At 39.7% G+C, this 18,828-nt stretch overlaps 1 protein-coding gene across 1 annotated transcript in view; it reads right to left on the reverse strand.

The window, feature by feature from the left end:
- The window catches only part of LOC122925729 (WD repeat-containing protein 72-like), a 187,697-nt gene extending 169,659 nt beyond the window's left edge, over positions 1-18,038 (reverse strand). Inside the window, exons 1-4 of the mRNA XM_044277076.1 lie at positions 17,976-18,038; positions 17,117-17,248; positions 4,090-4,895; positions 2,614-2,702 (exon numbers count right to left, since the gene is read on the reverse strand). Coding sequence (XP_044133011.1) covers positions 2,614-2,702; positions 4,090-4,895; positions 17,117-17,248; positions 17,976-18,038 — 1,090 coding nt within the window. The remainder of the gene's footprint in view (positions 1-2,613; positions 2,703-4,089; positions 4,896-17,116; positions 17,249-17,975) is intronic.
- Between the last annotated feature and the right edge of the window lie 790 nt (positions 18,039-18,828).

The raw sequence follows: 18,828 nt of genomic DNA on the forward strand, positions 1-18,828 counted from the left end.
TATTGTACCTGTGTTGGTTCACCCGGCAGTGAAAGGCTTGTGTAGTGCGGCCTACGTATTGCAGGCCGCATCTGCATTCGATGAGGTAAATGACATAGGTAGAATGGCAGGTGAGGTGATGTTTTATGGGGAATGATGTGCCATTGCAGTTGGAGGTAAAGGACGTCTGTTTGTGCGTGATGATTTTGCAACATAGGCAGTTCTTGGCTCCACACCTATAGCTCCCTTTTTTGTTTTCTTCCCCTTTCCCTCTGCTTGGTTCGCCTACTTTTATTGTTTGGGTGTGTTGTTTGGGTTTGCTTGGGGCTAGTATATTTTTTATGGTTGGTGCTCGTCTGTAAGTAATTTTCGGTATGGTGGGTAGGTATTTTGCTATATATGGATCTTGACAAAGAATATGCCAATGGTTTTTCAAGATTTTTTGTATCTGTCTATTGGATGTGTTGTATTGTGTAATGAACCGGACTATTTCATTAGGATCCTGTTGTTTGGTGGTGATCGATAGGCATTCCTCTTGTGTCTGTAGGCTGCTCTTTTTTATAGCGTCTTTAACTAGTTTTTTGGGGTAGCCCTTATCACGGAACCTATTCTCAAGAATTTTGGTCTGGGTTCTGAAGTCCTCATTTTTAGTACAGTTACGTCTCATCCTTTTGCATTGGCTGTAGGGTATATTCTGAAGCCACTTCTTGTGGTGGAAGCTGGAATAGTGGATGTAGCTATTGGTGTCCACTGATTTGAAATATGTTTTTGTGCTTAGGTGGTTGTTATGGCATGAGATAATGATATCCAGAAATTCTATCTCAGTTTTATTGTAATTTGGAGTGAAGGAGATTCCCCAGTTTGTGTTATTGAGGGAGTTACAGAAAACTTTCGCTGAATCTTCATTCCCATTCCAGATAATGAACAAGTCAGCGATATATCTTTTGTAATACACGATCTGTTTGTGGCATGCCGGGTGGTGGGTGATGATTTTTTCTTCAAATTCACCCATAAATAGGTTTGCGAACGCCGGCGCTACTCGCGTACCCATAGCGGTTCCTTTACGCTGATGGTAGACCGTGTTGTGGTAGATGAAGTAATTGTTCTGGAGAATGAAGCGTAAGCGTTCCAGAAGAAATTCTATTTGGGCCGATGTCAGTGTGTCATCTTTTTGTAATGTTGTTTTTACGCATTCTATTCCTATGTCGTGTTCGATATTCGAATAGAGCGCCGTCACATCCATAGTGAGTAGGCCATATGTATCTTTCCACTCTATTTGTTTTAGTTCTCGGATGAGTTGGCTCGAATCATGTAGGTAGCTTGGTAATTTCTTTACGTATGGTTGTAAATATATATCCATGAACTGCGATAGGTTACTGGTGGCGCATTTCGTATTAGATACGATGGGTCTGCCGGGTGGATTTTGTATATTTTTGTGTATTTTGGGTAGGTGATAAAAATACGGGGTGCACGGTGTTTTGGGGAACAGAAAATTGCGTTCTTTTTTATTTATGTACCCTTTGTCATAAGCATTCTTCACGAGGGAATTTAGTTTCTTTGTGATTTCGGGGAATGGATCATTTGAAATGGGTTCATAGTAGTTGGTATCACTAAGAATATTTGGTGTGAGAAGTCTAAAAGCCCGGGCAAAACTCTTCTGGAATTCTGGGAAGAAGGTATGCAAATGACCTCTTAGCAAGCTCTGCCTCTAATGCCACCAGATGTAAGGTAGCTATCCTATAAGTCAAAAGACACTCTCCATAAGGAGATATGGTATTCCCCAAATCCTGACATAGTGCTCTAACCCAGTTAAGACAATACTCTCTGTTTGGCACTAATGTGGGGAAATCACCCTGAAACAGCTGCTGGCTTAATTATTATCTCAGTTATGTCTCAAGGCATGTTTAAAAGGTTGATCATTGACTTAAAGGATAGCTACCTTACATCTGGTGGCATTAGAATCAAAGCTTCCTAAGAGCTCATTTGCATAACCTTTTCCCTAATTTTCATTTTGGGATTACACCTTAAAATTTTGTGGGAACAAGTAAATAAATGGTGGCAACTTCTTATGAGACCTAGAGTCCAACCGGAAAAGGTACATTATGATTCAGCCATGTTCATTTCAATTGATGCAAATAACTCTCAACTGTTCACATGTTCAGCATGGATGTTGTCTAATTTGCTTCAGACAACATGCACACGACCATAATGCGATCCACAAACTACAGATGCAGAAAATATGGATACTTTCTGTGTACAATGCAGATTTTGATTGCTCCAGTCACTAGAAATGACTATTCTTCTCCACAATATGGACAAGAATAGGACATGTTTTATAATTTGTGGAACCGACATACACATAAGAACTTTTTTTTGTGGACTTACAGAAATTAATAGGTCCATACTCTATCAGTATAAAAAAAATGCAGATCAGACACTATTGCAATATACGGTCGTGTGCAGGATGTCTCAGATCATACACTTCTCTGCACTGAAAATGAAGAAATTATGGGGTATTTAATATAAAGGCAAAACATATAAAAACATAAAACAGCAAAACATTTTTGTATAGTATTATTATAAGTATTATTATAATTAATACACTCATAATCTCTACATAAATTAGATACATACCCTGCAAGATGTCTGAAAAAGCAGGAAATGAGGACGCAAAATGTTCTGTGCTTTTCCATTTGCCACGAGTAGACTCCATTTTCTCCTGACTGCAAAGAAACATATAATCTAGGTCTATAGAAGCATACTATATTACATTAAATACGCATTAAATAATAATGCATATTCAGTTAAAATCCTTAAATATGGCATCACTCCACTTCAAATATTCTGGGTTATAATAATGGGACTCCAGTTGGCATGGCCGTAGCAGCCAACCTCCACTCTGATCACCGATGCCACTATCTAGGTCCTATAGCACAATTAAAAGGGTGTCTTCCTCCTTACTCAACTCCTTGAGACTGCTGGAGAAAACCAAGTAGAAGCGTTTAGCCATCTCCAGAATCCCTATAGAGCTAAATGAGGCAGCAGCTGCTCTATTCAAGGAGCATTAGCCCCAGCCAGGGTCAGACTGGGGTTCTTAGGGCCCACCAGTAAAATGTATTTTGGGGGCCCACCGTACAGATATATTAAAATATTAACTGCTCACACAGCAGCAAGATGCTACCAGATGATTGAATATGGGGGGTCCCTGCAGCAACTTTGAAAATGTAGGTACTGGGGAAAAGAGGACACTGGCTAGCTTTCCTCTATATCTAGAAGTCATCTCAGCTCTGATCATGTCTATAATAATAAACTGGGGAGTTTCTGTAATAATATATCACTTTTTTATATGAACATAGGCTGGTTGAGGTGCTGTACATTGAATATATGTATGTAGTGCAGTAAGTCTACTGTGTTATGTGCCACTCGTGCAGGGGGTGGGAGACTAGGTGCTCACCTTACTCAGGGGCCCACCAGGTGATTCACCTGTACCCCTTGTGGGCCAGTCTGAGCCTGGCCCCAGCTCTCATAATTTTAGAGGCCCCAGCAGTCTGAAGCAGTGTTGATCGCAAATATTTTGATCGCAAATATTGGCACTTCGAGAATTTGCGAATATCTAGAATATAGTACTATAGCTTCGTAATCGCAAATATAAAAAAAAAAATTGTTCATCAGTACCCATGATACCTCACTGCTTCTTGCTTGTGGGACAAGGAGAAGGCTGCAATATCTTTGACTTTAGGAGTAGTGTTGATTGTGAATTGTATCCCAAATTTTTATTGCAAACTTTCCGATTGCCGATTATCTCACTCAAGAAAATAATAAACGGAGATCACAAATTCGCGAATATATGACGAATATTCCCCCAAATATTCTCAAAATATCCCAAATCACTGGTCTGAATCCTGCTTATGAATATGGGATACCTTGCCTTAAATGCATAACCCATTTAAAGTGATGCTCTGGATATTATTTCTAGCTTAGAATTGTTATGGAGTTATTCCCCATATTTCAGAACATTGAACGTTTTAAAATAGGGCACTTCTTTGATAGTATCTTAATAGGAACAAATGTATAAAATGTAAAACAAACATATATTTATATATGTGTTACCTGCCAGATCGACTGCTACACTTTGAATTTAAATCCATCATCAGTGATTTACTGACATATAATAACTTTTTTAGGAAGTGTAGAAGACTGTGAAGACCTATTGCATTTGTTGCGTAGCTCTCCAGCCGTTCCTTTTTGCTTTGTTGTTTCTGCACAGCGAGAGAATATTTTGCAGAGAGTTCAATCACTTTCTTTGACAATAGATTATGTGAATGTTCTCCAGTCATGTCATGGTTTATTTGATTCCACCCAGGTAACATCAAGCACAAGTGATCTATGCCTGATATCACTCCAAAAGTGACAGATCCCTGAAGCTTCAGGATGTCCAAATGTCTGATGCAGAAATTGTCCAAATCTTTGTCTATACCCCAAGGTATGAGACAGGAGAGTAGGAGTTTCGCAGTATCAGTAACCATGTTAACATCTATTTTTCCTGAAGACTGGCTCTTGTTTTTCTTGGCACTTTTGAACTTCTTGTGCCTTTTGATGCCACTACCTTCTTCGAGAAATCGGTTGATATTTTCTTTAGGGGTTGATTCAGGGACTGGCCCGTCCATCTGAAACAATGATCCAGCAGTTTTATTTCTTTTTAGTGTCAAAGGTCTTTTTTCAGAGGAACTTTTGGCAGTTTTCAGTGCATCATAGCTATGGAAAGAGTTTGCTGTCTTCAGTCCATTGGCTTGAGAGGTCTGTAAAAGTTTTAAAACTTTTTCCAGATCAAAGAGAAGTAAATGTAGACTGATGTTATAGGTAGATTGCACCGGCACAACAGTGAAAGGGCTGGAGGAGCAGCTGGAATCCGCAATCTAGGATGAAAAATATTTGACATAGTTAATTTTATGAAGTTGCTAATCTGAATATACAGAATGTCATTATAAAATTGGTATTCAGTAGTTCAATGTACAGTTAAGCTATTGGGCAAAAGCTTGTTTGACCAAGAACTATTCCCCCCATGCTCTTACACTCTGGGCTCAGCTGAGAGTGCATGCTTTCTCAAAAGAACAAAATGGTTGGGCATGTAGAAATCCAAAATGTCTGGCTCCTCTTTTCTGTAACGTCTGCAATAGAGGCAAGATTCAGGACATCTCAAGATGGTTGTACTGTCCAGCTGAAATTTAGAGGTACAGCTGTACCTGTGTAATGAGTTTGACTATCTTTAGAGTTAATTATGTCTAATCAGACTTGCAAAAAAACATTGTAAGATAAAATTATGGTTTTTTTCTTGCTTTCTTCACATATTGTCTACACGTGTGATTAAAAATTAGGGTATAATATTATTATTACGTAATAATTGTATTAATGGTAATTTAAATATGTCTCATTATTGGGTACTCAGGGCAAATTTACTAAGAAAATATGCCATAGATTGACACATACAGTTACAAAACATCTTAGACACTTTTTTTTCACCTGGCTCAGCATATGGGCATGGATTAGTGGAAATCAGGGTGTGGCTTAACTGGGTGTAGTTTAGTTGAAAGGGGAGTAAGCAACCAAGGGGAGTACACAAACGCACAAAGCAAACCAGATTGTAGGCAGTATAAAGTTAGACTTGATGCACCAAATTTATCGTCCAGCGTGAGGTGCGGTGATAAATCTGGTGCCTCTTTAGACTGTCTGGTCTAAGATTACACTGGTTAAATTTGGACAGTGTTAGTAAGTCTTCCCCTAATGGTCCCTTTACATGGGCAGACTATCAAGTCAATTATTAGGAATCAGTCCATATAAAAGTGCCACCTATCACCCAATGAACAAGCACATTTTTGTTCATCAGGTAAAAGCATTGTTTTTGAGGACAACAAAATCATTCTTTCTGGTCAGCAGATCATCTTACTGAACATTTATCTGCTGCCCTAAAACGATGAATATGTGCTGCAGCAATTGCTAACCCCCATATAGAGATGATGAATGTTGCATTTAAATTCAGCTTTTACCCCAGATCACAATCCGACAATTATCGGGAATGAACGGTTCATTCTCAATACTTGCCTGGGCATCAGCCAATATAAAGGGGCCTTTAGTCTTTATTTTCTTTATTTATCCAGTATCCCTTTAAATCTTCAAGGTCAAAAAAAAAAAATCCCATTTATCCTCCTATTTTCAGTCACTATTATAAAACTAAATGCAGTATTGTCTTATTTTAAATTATCAACCAAAAGAAATTAGTTACAACTCATTTTAGTAAGAAAACTAAATTTTTACATTGCTTCATTATTTTTCAAATGGTTATGCCAAGATGCTAATGGTAGAAGAAAGTGAGATGAATCATCTAGCACAGTGATGGTGAACCTATGGCACGGGTGCCAGAGGCGGCACTCGGAGCCCTCTCTGTGGGCACCCGCACCCTGGAAAAAGTCTATGGTGCGCCAATATGCCTTAGACTTTTCCTGCCATTCATCAGCGCAGGCGCACTATGAACAGCACAGGCAGCGCATTGTATGTAGGCAGGCTATTATAGCTAAATGGTAAATTACATGGAAGATACACTATACTGGACTGTAGGATTCAGGTTAAATTGCCATTTTGGCACATTGCGATAAATAAGTGGGTTTTGGGTTGCAGTTGCGGCACTCGGCCTCTAAAAGGTTCGCCATCACTGATCTAGCATGTTATAAAGACAGTGTGAAGTTGCCATCTATGAAGGGCCATATGCTTGGACCATCACTGATTCTCATATCCTAGGGATTCTTTCTCTACTGTACATGTTTATATTTCTTGAACATGTAATGTAAGTTAAAGAGTCCCTGTCACCTCTCCTGACATGCCTGTTTTAATAGCTTCATGCATTCCCCATGTAATAACAATTCTGGAAAATCTGTTCTTATGGCTCTATGTTTTGCCATTCCTCTATTATTTCTACTAGACGTTATGACTGAATTTCTAGCAGTCTGCAGTAAGGGTACATGGGGGTGGTAACAAGTTGGAGGGGGTTCCCCTGCACAGACTCATTTTATCCAATCAGCTTGGTTATTTTCAGACTGTGCAGGTACACCCCTCCAACCCCCCTGTACCCTTACTGCAGACTGCTAGCAATTCAGTCATAACTTCTAATAGAAATATTAAAGGAAAAACAGAACATAGAGACAAAAGAATAGACGTTCCAGAATTATTATTATTACATGGGAAATGCATGAAGCTATTAAAACAGGCATGTCAGGAGAGGCGACAGGTCCTCTTTAGGTATAGTAGATGGGTAATGGATTCAGGGATATTTTCTTACATTAAGAGTTGTAAAGGATTTTATTCCGCTAAGGATGGCCATACACTTTACATTACTTGTTCATCAGCCGGCTATTTCTCATGACTACCCCGAACATATGCACTTGTGGAGGTGGGATAAAGCTGCAGCCAAACATGTATGTCATATGAGAACAAAAAGATTGAGCATACTGAAACTCAACAGCATGATCCTTCTTTCCCGGACATTAACCATGGTGGAAATATTTCTGTGGGATAGGCCAACTGACATTAATGTGCAAGGCCAGCTTTAGATGATAAAAATTGGCTTCTGTCTCATAGGTGTCACCTTCTATTGTTCAGGGTCAACGCTGCAGGATATCAGGTTTAAAATTGATGTCCTTTTGTCCTTTTTCATCCTCACTGTTAGTAAACTAGGATATCTGTCACTGGACATAGCCAACACAAAGCTTGCACTATGCAATGGTTACAACTAGTTTTAATCTCATAACACTTACTGTAAATCACTTTTGCATTTATAAAATCTTACAAATATACTTGGAATTAGTTGGAAGGCTTGTCTGGCATTTGGAAAAGTATAATGCATGACATAAAATAGGATTTTAATACTCAATTTCTATTTCCCATCACAATTTTGGGTTGTATTAGTTCATAACGATTTGCACTTTTAGGCTAATAGGAAAACCCTGTCTACTTAATCTATTGTGACATATTCACTAACTGATAGATATATAAATGAAAGGGTTTATCCAGGATTAAAAAATTGTGCTGCTTCATTCCAGAAGCTTCATGCCAAGCTCAGCTCCATTGAAGTCAGTAGGGCATAGATGTAATACCACACACAACCTGTGCTGTTTTTGGAATAAAACAGCCATATTTTTGTAGCCCTGGCAACTCCATTAACTTTCTTTCCAAAAAAGAAATGAAAGGTGTGGAAGGCACTTATCCTATAAGTCAATGTTTAGCCTTTTAAATGGGCCCTGAGACATAATTTAGGATTATTGCCTCTCATCAGTGCAATGAAGGGAGGGTCGGCTAAGGGCCTTTTTACACTGCCTGATGTTCGCGCACTGTTGGATGAACACATCTATCTGCACTCATTTGCACTGACCTGATTATACAGGCCAATGTAAACTTTGAATGAGGGAGGAATGATTGCTAAAGCTGCTGTTCCTCCATAATTCTCTTCTATTCATTATCGGCAGTACATCCCTGACTACACTAAGAGATGTGCTGCTGACAATCGGGCATCTTTCATCTTGCTGAAAGATGACCATCAGCTGATAAATCAACAGTTGCTCATTTATTGGCTGATAGGCTGCTCAATCATACGAACACTTGATCCCGATAATAGGCCCAAAAATCACGTAGTCTAATAGGGTGTTTAAGAGGGTGAGAGGCCATAAAATAATAGAGAAATGAATGCTAATCTGTAGAAACTGATCAGATAATGCTACCAACGCTTGAGATAGGACCATAGTCGGATATCAGACGTTCTGAGCCAGCTCATGAACCAAGGAACAGATGTTGTCAAAACCTCGAGCAGAGTACTAAAACAGTGAGCAGGGTCACAATAGGATGCCCAACAAGTAGAGATGAATGAATTCAGATTCGAGAGGGAGAGAGAGTTCTCATGGAGCATCAGGCCTTCAGTCATTGTATCTTCAATCACAAACCATATGTGGCTTCTGAGCCACTAGTTGAGTACTGCTATTATAAGTATCAGATAATATTTGTTGTCTATACTTTAAGCAGTGACTCAATAAATTAATGTCTATATGCCACCTATGAAACTGCAATCATTCAATGCTTCATTCTCATGTGGTCGAGGGCAGGCAACACACAAAAAGAAGCAAAAGCTTACAAACTGTAACAGCATGAATCAAACTTAATACACTCTACAATGCCAGACTTTTTCAACAATGTGTTCCTGACTATAATATGTTACCTTTAACATGCCAGCTGCATTTCATATTTTCAACACTAGCAGTTTAAACCATAGGAGTTTTATTTGGCTATCTCAACTCACAGTAGTAGTAACTTACTGATGCCTGCATGAACACAAGCGACTTGCCATTGCCAGCAGAGTTGACAGCTTTCTGGATGTGACCAGTTCTCCCTGCAGCTATAGTTACAGAATTCCCCCTATTGTGAGTTTTCTCTTTATAGACTTGAAACTTAACTGTTCTCAAGGAAATTTTGTTCAAGATTATTATTGAATGCACAGAGAGTAATCACTCAGGAAGACAAATACTGTTCTTCTTCAAAACCGTACACATTTTACTCAGTTCTGTTGATATATTATCTGTAAACTTTTTTGCTTCAATAGGACCTTGGAGAATTTCCGTTCTTGTAGCTGCGGCGTGCTGTGACTTTATAGTCTTGTTGTTATGAACTTTTTATTGAGTTTTACTACTTGCATATATAATTTCAGATTACATTCCTGATTGTTGTTTTAGACAAAGTTTTATACTGTGGTGCAGGTCGCGTGTTGAGCCTAAATGACTGGAAAACATTTCAGTCTTAGAGGATTCACTAATGTTGGTGTCTGCAATATAAAATAATGCACATCACAAATCGATGGGCTGTTTTTTTTTAAAATGGGGCTGGGCATTCACCTCTTTTAGACATATGTTCACATACTGTACAAATACTGCATGTATACATAAATGAATCAGCTACCTACATTACATTGTGTAGGATGTGTAGGATCACCTCAAGCTCCAAAAAAAGCATAGAAAGCGCAAAACCTCTAAAGGTGGTATCTGGCACAAGACATTAGCAGACCCTCCTGCAAGCTGATAGGTGGGTCCTTATTTATTCAGCACATCCCAACGATTCTTAATGAAATTGAGAACCAGAGATCTGCAATTCCAAATCAACACATTTATTGCTTTGCAATGGTCCTTAAACCATAACAGAAAAATGGTTGCGGTGTGCAAGATGCCATTATTCTGCTAAAAGAGGTCACTTGTGGCCTATGACTTCTACCTGGTACCCTACTTGAGGATGATACAATGACTCACATGGGCATAGTGAGGTTTTCCTTAAACAGCAGTTTAAACTTGAGGCAACAAATTACCGAAATTTCAGATAAGTGTACAGTTTAAAACTAGGCCATTTTGATAGATTTTCTTTGTGCATTGTTTGCTTGATTCTAGCAAGTTCCCCAATCAGAGCAGTAAGATGTTTAAATTTAAATTTACGTTTGTTTTCCCCCCCTTACTTTTCATCCCCATTTAAACACGTGCTTCATGGGCAATGTTACTAAGTGTCCTGTCTGTGCAATGTATGCATGCCTTGAAGAGCCATTTGATGGTAAATACATTTTCACTAGATGCAAGCACGTTGCATATTTGGAAGCCCAGATTCTGGATCTAAATGTGCAACTTGCAACTTGCAGAAGCATTGCAAGCCTGGTGAGAGGCTTAGACCTCACTGTGTAGACACTTGCTGGGGTCAGTGAAATGGGGGTGAGGGGTCAGTGAAATGGGGGGTGAATGGAGGAAGGCAAGATCAGGACTATGGAATTGGCAGTTGTGTTAATCATCAGCAGATGCTGGTGGTAGGGGACGCTATTATTAGGATAGACAGACAGGATCATCTGTCTGCGGCTGAGGAAAACCCAGCGGTCATGGTACACATTGGTATGAATAACAAAGTCAGTGGGAGATGAAAGGTCCTTAAAAATGATTTTAAGGAACTAGGGGAGAAGCTCAAATCCAATACCTCTAAGGTAGTGTTTCAGAAATACCATCAGTGCCACGAGCATCATAAGAGACAGAGGGAACTTAGGGAATTAAAAAAGTGTCTCAAAGCTGGTTCAGGAAAGAAGGGTTTGGGTTCACCGGGTTGACTTCTCTGACTGCTATAGGCTCTACAGTAGGGATGGGCTGCACTTTAATAGCAAGGGTGCAACTGCTCTGGGGGGAAAATGGTTAGACTGCTAGAAGAGCTTTTAAACTAGGATATGGGAGAGGTAAGGGGTCATACTAATAAGGGGGTAGAAAGTGTAGATAGAAAGTGGGATATAAAGGGTACAGTCGGGATTTAAAGTGGCTCTGTCACCAGGATCAACCCTATTAAACCAGACATACTAGCTGTTTAGACTCATCATGCTTATTAAACCTGGGAGCTCTATATATGCAAAACCATGCACTTACCACAAAGCTATACCATTACCACATAGAGAGGTATGTTTTTTTCTATATAATATGTGTTATAAGCTAACACATATTACTAGTGTCTTTCTAATCATATATTGTGCTTGTCTAGCTAATATGTATATTAGCTTTCTGAGCAGATCTCAGTATGGTGAAGCTATAGTACATAGAGTATATTATACGTAGATGCTAGGACAGAGCTCTGCCCTCAGCATGTCTAGCCTTGTCAATCAAGGGGAGGGTGCAGAGCACATGGGGTGTTACAAAGCAGTGCTCAACGGGTTAAGCCCCGACTACTGGTGCTCAAACTTCTCATTAGCATATGAATACAAATTCTGATTTATCTGAAACTGTTTAGCATACAGACAAAAGGAAGGTATTGTTCTTATGAGCATGATGATCCCTAACAGTCAGTATGTCTGGTTTAATAGGGTTGATCCTGGTGATAGAGACACTTTACTGGTGACTGGTGTTAGTGAGGAAAGCAGGGATGTGATTAGGAATAACTGTACACCTATGAATAACAAAGCTGCTGGTAACATGAATCAATTACAAACCAACAATATCAACCAATGTACCCCCAAGAAAAATCACAGTTATTGACTTTCCAGGAACTGAATTGGGGAAATTAAATTGCAACTTAAAATGCTTGCTATAACTCCAGCAATCAAAATGGGGTAGCTGGAGTCTGTGTTACTAGGGGAACACATAGATGTAGTTGGTGTGGCTGAGACATAGCTGGGCTCTTCAAAAGACTAGACTATAAATATTCAGGGTTTTGCACTCTTTAGGAAAGACAAGGCCAATAGAAAAGGCAGTGGAATGTGCCTGTATCTGAGAAGTGATAAGAAGGCAAAGGGGGGTCTGGTTTCCCGGAGGGGTGAACCATAAGCCTGTATGCAGTGCTGCTTGGGGCTTCCATGTACTGTGTGAGCATGAGGGGCTCTGGCAGAGTTGGTATGCTGGATTCCTGTGTGGTAGTTTGTACTGTGACCTGCTGTGTGTTCGGGCTCCTGTACTTATGCACGGGTTCGAGTTGTGGAGGCTTCGGTAAGTAAGTAAGTAGTCTTGTTGTTCTTACCTGCCGATCCTCTAGCTGTGTATGGGCTTCCCTTTTCCCTGCTGCTTGACCATTTGAGACTCCTGTTCATCCATGTCTGGGAAGAACAGGTCGTCTCTCCCCTGCTCCTATGTGAGGGATTATCAGGGCAACTCAGGGCCATAGGTATCCTGGTATGAGCCTTCCTACCATCCAGGTCCGCTTATACGGTGAGGAGTTAGGGTGAGGATTAGGGACGCAATAGGAGGTGACCTGTTCCCTGATTCCGCCGTCCTGGCCTAGTTGCTACCATTATCAGTTTCCATTATACGGTGGGGGGTTTGCCCACTCCCCACCGTGGCAACATCACAAAAAAGAAAGAAGTATGGCTGGGGTCATGGTTCTGCCTCTACTGCAAAGGAAAGAAGATTCATTAAATTGCTGCAGGACCACTTATTTGCCAGTTTGTAGAAGATCAAAATAAGGGGAATGCTTTGCTGTTATTTTATTAAATCTGTGATTTCACACAGTAATATACTCAATTTGCTAACTGTAGATATGGTAGAAGCTATGCTAAATTAGTTAAATGTGAACATGGCTCCAGGTCCAGATGGACTACGCCCATTTGTCATTTCTCTCAGTTCAGTCATTGCTGTGACCCTGTTCATAATTTTTTAGAGATTCTCTAGGGACTGGTACAGTGACAAATGACTGACCCAAGGCAGTAGTGACCATATTAAAAAAAAGGGATCTAGGTCTTCCACAGTTAATTATAGACCATTAAGCTTAACTTCTGTTGAAGGAAAATGTTTGAAGGAATCTTAAGGCACTGCGCATACATGAGTATGTGACTTTTAACAATATCATAAGTAATAGCCAGCATGGGTTTACTAAGTAGAGAAGTTGTCAGACTAATCTGATTTGTTTTTATGAGGAGGTGAGTAGTAGCCTAGACAGAGAGGTGGCTGTGGATGTAGTGTTCTTGGATTTTGCAAAGGCATTTGATACTGTCCCTCATAGATGTTTATGTGGCCATTTATCAAACTGGTATAAAGTAGAACTATCTTAGTTGCCCATAGCAACCAATCAGATTCCACCTTTCATTTTTGATAGCTCCTTTGGAAAATGAAAGGTGTAATCTGATTGGGTGCTATGGGCAACAAAGCCAGTTCTACTTTACACCAGTTTAATACATGACCCCCTTAATATTTAACATAAGGTCTATAGGCTTAGAAATTATAGTTTGTAATTGGATTGAAAACTGTCTGAAGGACCGTGTCTAGACAATTGTGGTCAATGATTCCTATTCTGAATTGTCCCGGGTTATAAATGGTGTACCACAAGGTTAAACATGGGACTCCCTACTATTTAATGATATAGAGGATGGGATTAATAGCACCATTTCTATTTTTGCAGATGACACCAAGCTATGTAGTACTGTGCAGTGTATGGAAGATGTTGAACAACCTCAAGCTGATTTGGACACTGAGTGTTTGAGCAACTCGGCAAACAAGGTTGAATGTGGATAAATGTAAAGTTATTCATCTGGATAGTAATAATCTACATGCATCATATATAGGGTGGTCAGAGGTCCAGCATTCTGACCCTGTGTCCTCAGTCCAGCACACGCTCAGACAGCAGTACTGTGAGTCACCTGCCCCTGCAGCTGACATGAAGTTCTGCATTTAATTTTTTTTCAATCTCTGTTGGCTGCGAGTAGAGGACATGGCCTAACTGACTCAGGGCATGGCTTAGCAGAGCCAGGGCTGTAATCTCTGACTTTTGAGGATAGTCTGAGTGGCCACTGGGAGAGTTACTTCTAGAGAAGGATTTGGTGTACTTGTAGATCTTAGGTAAAATAAATAACAGCATACAATATCAATCAGCTGCTTCTAAGGCCACCAGGATATTGTCATTCATTAAACGAGGCATGGACTCGCGGGGCAGGGATGTAATATCACCATAGTGAATAGTGAATTTTTTTTTGCGAATATCGGCACTTCGCTAATACGCAAATATTTTGAATATAGCGCTATAAATTAATTATTTAGATATTTTTTTTTTTTATTGTTATATTTTTTTCTTTCCCACTTCCCAAAAGTAGTTCTTACCTGTTCTGAGGATTCCTGGCTTCCTGGCTGCTCTAGTCAGTGCCCGTTGCCACTCCTGCTGACTTCCGTGCTCATGGAGCTTCCCCATCACCATGGGAACGCCTCCATACTAGAATGTACTGTCGGATGTGAGAATTAAGTTGAAATCGCAATGCGATTAATATAACTTGAAGTAATTGCATTGCGATTTCAACTTAGAGCTGGGTTTCTAATGGGTCAGCTTGCTTAACAAAGTTAACGAATATGGAATATAGCAGGTCTAAGTTGAAATCGCAATGCGATGACTTCAAGTTATATTAATCACATTGCGATTTCAACTTAGCACTGCTATATTCCATATTCGTTAACTTTGTTAATTCTAGCAAGCTGACCCATTAGAAACACAGCTCTAAGTTGAAATCGCAATGCGATTAATATAACTTGAAATATTCGCATTGCGATTTCAACTTAGACCTGGTTTGCTATGGATGGCTTGGTAGAATAAGCGAAGATGACGAATATGACAAATGTATTCGTCATATTCCTCAAAACGAAGATAACAAAATATTCTCCATCTTCGTTTTAGCTCAATATTCGTCAACTTCGCTAATTCTAGCAATCAAATAGGAAAGTTGACTATAGATACAGCTGTGTTTAATTCCCTATGCGATTATATTACTTAGCTTTTTTTTAATAAATAGAATAATTTTTATAATTATCAAGTATTATAATTATTCTATTTATAAAAAAAAAAGCGAAAAGCGTAATATTATCGCATAGCGAATTAAAAACCTAGCTGTCTCTAGTCAACTTTCCTATTTGATTGCTAGAATTAGCGAAGTTGACGAATATGGAGCTAAATGTAGATGGAGAATATTTCGTTATCTTCGTTTTGAGGAATATGACAAATACATTCGTCATATTCGTCATCTTCGCTAATTCTAGATATCAAACCAATAGGAAAGTTGCCTCAAGTTAAAATCGCAATACACGATTATTTAGATTGCATATTAATCGCGATAACTAGAATAATGCCGAATATTTGATTTCGAGGAATATGAGACGAATATTCTAACAAATATTTGCAAATTTAGCTGAAATCGAATATGGCACCTCCCGCTCATCACTAGTTATCAAACACATCTTACTAGCAACACCTATTTGACGGGCTTCCTAGTGCCTACTAGTCAATGTTCAAATTTTTACCAAGCCTTGTAATATAACAAGGGAAAATGGCCAAGCCATGTATCAATTTGCAGACAGCTGTTTTGGGTGACTGCCCCTGATCAGTATAAAGTAAAATTCTGGCTACCTGAGTGTGATGCCTTAAAGGCAGATTAGCAGATGTTCTGGCTGTCCTTAAGGAAACCATCTCTGTAAGGAGACTTACTGTAGTTCTAATATTCCATGTTAAAACAGTACACAAACACAGTGGTATCTCCCAATGAAAGTGAATCATGTAACTGCAGGAATGTGGTTTTCTTGCACATTTGACTGCTGTTGACAGTACTTATTAGGCCTTGTCACTTGTCAGTAGGGATCTGAACCAACCAGGAAGGGTGCCACAGTCCTGGAATGGATAAAGGAGAGTGAAGTTTTTGTTTTTGCTCTGGCCACTGCCTGCTGATCTGTTTGACAACTCCTATAATTTCAGCCAGCACCTCACCTAAGTTGCAGTGAAGGCATTCCACTCAACCAGCCATAAGCCAACCTCACCTAAGAGCAAACATTGTGCCCCAGGATAAGGAGGTTGGCATTACACACAATGAATTGTGAGACATGGGATCTAGCAGTTTCTAATAACAATAAAATTGTTTATAGGTGAGGTTTGCGAAATAACTCCAACAACAATAGCCGACGGCACCAAGGCATGTTGATAGCATACATTTGGCAAGCCAAGAGAGGAAGGTATGACGGCATAAACACATTTGGTATATGGCAAATACAAAGAGGCTTCTATATAAGATGGTGTAACCTACTGGTTGTTAAGGACAGTGGGTGTGGACCCACTGTGCCAACTAATCAGTTTGGCTTTCAGCTAAACCTAAGGGCATTGTCCTTGTGGTTCCCTGTTATTTACCCTTTAACCCCTGTAGAGGGATCTGGACTTCGCTGCATGGAACCAACTAGGCCACTACCTCCTTGAGTAGTCCTGGTGTAGTTGGCTGCTGACCGACAGGAGTCATAGACACCGATGCAAAGCACCAAGGATACAGGCAAAAATGTAGTCTAAATACAGTCCAATAGTCAGGACAGGCTGAGTATTGCATGTTCCAAATAGTGATTCGAAAGTGAGGGTAGGAATATTTTGTGCATAATCCAGGTCACAGTTCCAAGGTTAGAGCAGGCAATAATAAGCAGAATCAGAAGACAGGTAGGGTTCGGTACACAGGAATTCAGACAAAATCACCTTCATTAGGTACTAACAAGTAGAAAACCTCAAAGCTCAGAGGGGATGTGGATCGAGAGCCCAGATAAATAGGAGGCTGATCAGCCATTTAACTAGCACCAAGACAGGGGCAGGAGAAAGGGATTACCTTTTCTGGTGCTGAAAGGATTTTACTGAGCACCAGTCCCAGTACGCACAGGGAGAATGTTGCGATGCCTGCGCTTTCCCGGGACAGCAGGACAACGGCAGACATGAGCCGCCAGTCTAACACTGGAAGGTTCTATTTAAGAATAAAGAGAAAGCTTGAAGACTGGAACAATATTGGTCAGCCTGTATCATGAGAGGATTAGAAGTGTTTCACAGAATGTCAGCTGTTTAAAAACCCATTGATAAAAATGTCAGATTACAAGTTAGGAGGAATATGGCAAAAAATGACAATGTAAGCCAATAATTTTTCTTATTAATACAACACAGTTGGTTAAAATATAGCTAGGAAAAAGTACCTGGCTGGAAATAGTAATGGGACATCAGAGATTGCTGCGATCTTTGTAGGAACCATTGCTCTGGTAAATAGACGTAGGCCTTGAATAGGACTCAGAATGCCTAGCATTTCAAAATCCAATATGCCTTTATTGTTGTAAATTTCATAAAAACATAAATGACAATTTTACTGAATGCTCCATCTCGTAATACATTGTGGGAAAATAATTATACAGTAAAAGCGTAAACATGTAAAAATATTAGGTTGCGACCACATTGATTAACAAAAAGTCATCATGATGAAAATATAGTTCTGTCTCTCCTTTCTGAAGGGTCAGAGCGCACAGCTTGTTCAACAGATGGCTGTCAATAAGTAAAAAAAAAAAGTTGGCTTCTTAAAATTCACTTGGTAGATAGCAGAGAAATGATTGGCAGCTCAAATAGAACACACACGAGAAAGCCTTCAATCTGCAGCTGATGCACACGAGGAGCTCAGGGATCTGAGTTTACAATAGAGAAAACATTACCAAGCTAATGGCATAGGCAATCATTTGACCACCATGCATCTCTGCTAGCAGCAGGGCTTCCATTTTCGGCTAAGTGTTAGAGTACCTTTTCGCTTTCTCTGGCCACTGCAGGGGTAAAACAACCCAGTGTGCAAAACCCACTGACTGGTAATAAATTACTATATTGGATACTTTTTGTTTTCTTTCAGCAATGACTTTACTGAGAATACCTGCTATCATTACCAATTAAAGTGGGGGCTCACCTAGCAGACAGGCAATTCTTCCGCTCCACTTGATTTGGCAAGAATTACCAGGTCATAATCCTGTACTGACCCCTATCTCTGGCCAGACAGTATGCAAAATTGTTTTTGCTCAAAAACAAAACCAATCTGCTAGTGGGGGTAGTTCAAATACACTGCAACTGTTCATAATTTAAAAAGTTGTGACATTTGTACATTATAAATGAAAAAAATGTTTATCTGATATTCCCAAAATAATATTTCTATAAAACTCTATAATTGTGGAAGTAAAAGAGAATGAATGGAACAATAAAGCCAGTGTTAAAGGGCAAGCACAACGTCCTCATAGGGCTCATCAAAGGCATGTCCTTCACCCCCTCTCCCTAATCCATTGAGGCCTTTTTTTTAAAAAAATATGCAAATGATAAAATTAGCTGCACTAAGGTTGTGCTCTAGCAATTCAGTGCATCTTAAGGCCAGTATTACATTAAGCGATCATCCAGGCGATTGTTGGGAGGGAAGTGTTTCATCATGGCAATCGTCTGCTCGTTAGCGGAGTAGACCGCTGCAATTACATTAAACAATCTCCTCCAGTGTACGGGGAGGAGTGTTCTTTATTCCATTGCTTGTCCCCA

Source organism: Bufo gargarizans, chromosome 2 (genome assembly GCF_014858855.1).
Source record: "Bufo gargarizans isolate SCDJY-AF-19 chromosome 2, ASM1485885v1, whole genome shotgun sequence".
In the NCBI taxonomy this organism is placed as follows: Eukaryota; Metazoa; Chordata; class Amphibia; order Anura; family Bufonidae; genus Bufo; species Bufo gargarizans.